This window comes from Myotis davidii, unplaced genomic scaffold (genome assembly GCF_000327345.1).
Source record: "Myotis davidii unplaced genomic scaffold, ASM32734v1 scaffold2438, whole genome shotgun sequence".
Classification (NCBI taxonomy): Eukaryota; Metazoa; Chordata; class Mammalia; order Chiroptera; family Vespertilionidae; genus Myotis; species Myotis davidii.
This window is the reverse complement of record NW_006289363.1, coordinates 6880-11548: the sequence shown is the minus strand read 5'-3', so window position 1 is coordinate 11548 and position 4669 is coordinate 6880. Positions and strand designations below refer to the sequence as shown.

The window sequence follows — 4669 nt, the reverse complement described above, 5'->3', positions numbered from 1 at the left end:
TTACCAGATGATTCGCATTCATATGAGTATTTTAGAAGGATTGTAGTTTTCTATTTCCATAGTCTCTTCTTTCCGCTTTCTGCATTATACAGTCCTGCACCACTTAACAAAAGGGATACGTTTTGAAAAAGTATCATTAGGTGATTTCATCCCTATGTGAACATCATAGAGTATACTTACACAAACCTAGATGACATATCTTACTACTGTCATTGTGTGTGCTATACTTTTATATATATGGAAGTGCAGTAGGTTTGTTTACACCAGCTTCACCACAAACATGAGTAGTATATTTCATCACAACTTTAGAACATCTAGGATGTAACTAGGCAATAAGAATTTTTCAGTTCCATTATGTATTTACTAAAGGCCCGGTGCACAAAATTTGTGCACTTGGGTTGAGGGGTGATCCCTAAGCCTGACCTGTGCCCTCTCACAGTCTGGGAGCCCTCAGAGGATGTCTGACTGATGGCTTAGGCCTATGGGGAGCAGGCCTAAGCCGGCAGTTAGACATCCTTAGCACTGCCACGGAGGTGGGAGAGCCTTCCGCTACTGCAGCTGCGCTCACCAGCCGTGAGCCCAGCATGTGGCTGAGTAGCACTCCCCCTGTGGGAGTGCACTGACCACCTGGGGGCAGCTCGTACATTCAACGTCTGCCCCCTAGTGGTCAGTGCTCATCATAGTGACTGGTTGTTCCACTGTTTGGTCAATTTGCATATTACCCTTTTATTATATAGTATGAGACCACAACTGCAGATGTGGTCCAAATTTGACTAAAATGTCATTATGGGGTACATGGATGACTATATCTCACTACATTCTATACATTTCTATTCCATTTTTCAGATTAAACAAGTATATTGAGAACTGTATGTCATTTACTACCAGATATCTTAAATTTTTTCATTTCTATTATAAAAGTTTAACTTTTCACAAATGGGACAGAAGTAATATTTGCTATTTTATTGTCTTTCAGATCTGGAGTCAATGTGTGAAACCAAGTTATTATCTCTAAAGAAGGAAGTTTATGAAATCGAATCATGCCAGAGGGAGATAATGGGACTTACAAAGTATGGCCTTGAGTATTCTTATTATAGAGATGTTTTGGAATATGGCAGTCACCTTGAAAGACAACTGGGATATCAGAATGGTCATTTCAGCCAAGAAATATTTACTCATGGATATATGCCCACATATATTCAACAGACATTCTTTACTTTGCACCAAATAATTAATAATGAAGAGAAACCTTACGAATGCAAGAAATGTGGGAAAGTATTTAATCAAAATTCACAATTTATTCAACATCAAAGAATTCATAATGGTGAAAAATCTTATGAATGTAAGGAGTGTGGGAAATTCTTTAGCTGTGGCTCACATGTTACTCGACATCTGAAAATTCATACTGGTGAAAAACCGTTTGAATGTAATGAATGTGGAAAGGCCTTCAGTTGTAGCTCATACCTTTCTCAACATCAGAGAATTCATACTGGTAAGAAACCCTATGAATGTAAGGAATGTGGGAAAGCCTTTAGTTATTGCTCAAATCTTATTGACCATCAGAGAATTCACACTGGTGAAAAACCCTATGAATGTAAAGTATGTAGGAAAGCTTTTACTAAGAGCTCACAACTTTTTCAACATGCAAGAATTCATACAGGTGAGAAACCCTATGAATGTAAGGAATGTGGCAAAGCTTTTACTCAGAGCTCAAAGCTTGTTCAGCATCAGAGAATTCATACTGGTGAAAAACCCTATGAGTGTAAGGAATGTGGCAAAGCCTTCAGTAGTGGCTCAGCACTTACTAATCATCAGAGAATCCACACTGGGGAAAAACCCTATAATTGTAAAGAATGTGGCAAGGCTTTTACTCAGAGCTCACAACTTAGACAACATCAGAGAATTCATGCTGGTGAGAAACCTTTTGAATGTCTTGAATGTGGGAAGGCCTTTACTCAGAACTCACAACTTTTTCAACATCAGAGAATTCATACAGATGAAAAACCATATGAATGTAATGAATGTGGAAAGGCTTTTAATAAATGCTCAAACCTTACTCGACATTTGAGAATTCATACTGGTGAAAAGCCCTATAACTGTAGGGAATGTGGGAAGGCATTTAGTAGTGGGTCAGATCTCATTCGTCATCGAGGAATTCATACTGATGAATAATAAAAGTTAAAGCTCTTCCTAATATTTTAAACAACAAATAATGTTAGAGAGTTACCATCTTTCACTATTTGTTTTCATTCATTTAAATGCTAATTTTCATAATTACTACATTTATATATGGAGAGAGAGAGAGAGAGAGAGAGAGAGAGAGAGAGAGAGAGAAAGAGAAAGAGAGCCTATATTGGCATTTATGCATGCTTCCCCAATATTGTACTAATGGCAGATGTTCAGTAATTCTTTTCTTTCCCATTATTTTGTCCTACCTTCTTGGTGTTAATGTTATATTATTCTTTATATTTGCTTGTGTTTCAGGGCTATTTTTTTCTGTTCTGATTTATATATTTGTGCTTAAATTATGTGACCTTGTATTTTTAATTTCTGTAGAAATTTAACTTGCTTTTAAAATCAGTGTTAATATTTTTCTCTCAGAAATTTTTTTAAATATATTTTTATTGATTTTTTACAGAGAGGAAGGGAGAGAGATAGAGAGTTAGAAACATCGATGAGAGAGGAACATCGATCAGCTGCCTCCTGCATATCTCCTACTGGGGATGTGCCCGCAACCCAGGCACATGCCCTTGACCGGAATCGAACCTGGGACCTTTCAGTCCGCAAGCCGACGCTCTATCCACTGAGCCAAACCAGTTTCAGCTTGTCTCAGAAATTTATATTTTCTTAAAAAAAAACCAGAAACCAAAAAGTAAATATTAATTGTAATCAGAGTAACTGTAGATGTCTACTCTCAAGTTGGTAGAGTACATCCTACCGTACTTTGTCTTTAAAGAAAGTATAGTCATGGTATGCATATTGTATCTTCACCTGCTCTTAACATGCCAAAAAATATGATTGCTATTTCAGCAAATGTAGATTTTTTATTTTTAATGACTTATACTCAATGACTTTTTAAAATGGCTTTATTATTCATGTTATGGTTGCATCTAAATGTTCACATGCCCTGAGTAGTATGACCCAAAATTTATCTTTGGATTTGTGTTTTTCTTTTAAAAAAATGTATTTTAATTGCTGAAATTATTCACATCTTTTACTTATACACTTTTATGTTCTTTTTCATTAGCCCTAATCCCAATCTCATACTAGGAGGTTTTCAACCACTATTATAAAAATGTTGTCATCCTTCTAGATTTTTTTTTTACTTTTTATTGATAGGTGTTAGTGGTATTTCATATGTTTTATTTCATGTACAGTGAATATAATTATGCTATATCTATTGGTTTGTTATGAGGATTCAATGAATGAATAAATTTAAAATATTAGGACTATATCACATACTAAGTGCTTAGTAAAAGTTGTCCATTTTTATCATTGATATACTAATTTTTATAATTACCTTATTATTTGTGGGAAGGATTTAAACCATGTTGTTTACCTTTGTATAAATCAAAGAATGTGCAATGAAAAAAGAAATGAGTGTAATGTGTATAAGAAAGCTTTTCTCATCACTCATTATTCAGCATGGGTTTTTAAAAGGAAAAGGAAAACTGTGTGAGTAGTCTCAATTCAGACTTCATCGTTTATGCTGCACAAAGATGAATACTAGCCTTAAACCCTATGGATATAATGATTGGTAGGTGAAAGCACAAGTGTTAAAGTAGGAAATGATGAAAATATTTTTCCTAGTAATTAGTTCCCCCAAGCAGAAAATATATAGGCCAAATATTTTGCCCCCTTGATAAACATGGGTTAACCATTTGTACACCATAAGCGTCTATAGACACAAGTGGTGGACCTTTTTTAATTAAATTAAAAATATCGTGGCAGTTAACTGGTTAAGGAACTAAATCCTTATTATACACATTACTTAAATGTGAACAAAAGTGAGAACAATTGAAAAACCTGTGAGTGGCAATCAAAGTTATATAGGGAGTTTTATAACCCAATATGTGTGTGTGTGCGCGCGTGCGCATGTGTGTGTGTGTGTGTGTATTACAATATTAGAAAGATCATTAAGAAACAAAATCAATATATAACACAAGGAGCTAAAACAAAAAATCTAAAACATGGGGTAGAGAAGGCATTATTAGTTATAAAATGCTTAAATAAGTAAAAGAAAAAAGTAAGTGGTCTAAAATAGAAATTTTTATGATTTGACTGGGAAAAAAAGACAAACTTTAGTGATTCATGTAAGGAAGTAAGGATGACAAATAGCATTGTGAATGAGACAATGACAAGACCACATATTTACATTTGAAAGGACTAGATCTTTTTTAGTGATAAAAATGTTTCAGTGATTAAAAATAGATTAAAAAATACTTTAAATGTCACATAGCTACTAAAGAAGACATAAGCCTTGATATATTTATAGATAAAACCTATGGAATGTTTGGGAACTCTTCCAGACTGAGTTATTAGAGAGCAAATTATGTATTTCTATGAATATTTCATAATTCTAATGTTAAAACTATCTAGGAGAACACAAAGGAAGATAATACAGTTGACCTTCAAACAACACAGATTTGAACTGTATGGGTTCACTTCC

The 4669-nt window shown here is 34.4% G+C and overlaps 1 protein-coding gene across 1 annotated transcript in view; it reads left to right on the top strand.

Annotated features, from left to right (window-relative positions):
- The window catches only part of LOC102770562 (zinc finger protein 383), a 63507-nt gene extending 61196 nt beyond the window's left edge, over positions 1-2311 (top strand). Inside the window, 1 exon segment of the mRNA XM_015562430.1 lies at positions 977-2311. Within this exon segment, the coding sequence (XP_015417916.1) occupies positions 977-2172 (1196 nt within the window). The 3' untranslated portion in view covers positions 2173-2311.
- The last annotated feature ends 2358 nt before the right edge of the window (positions 2312-4669 follow it).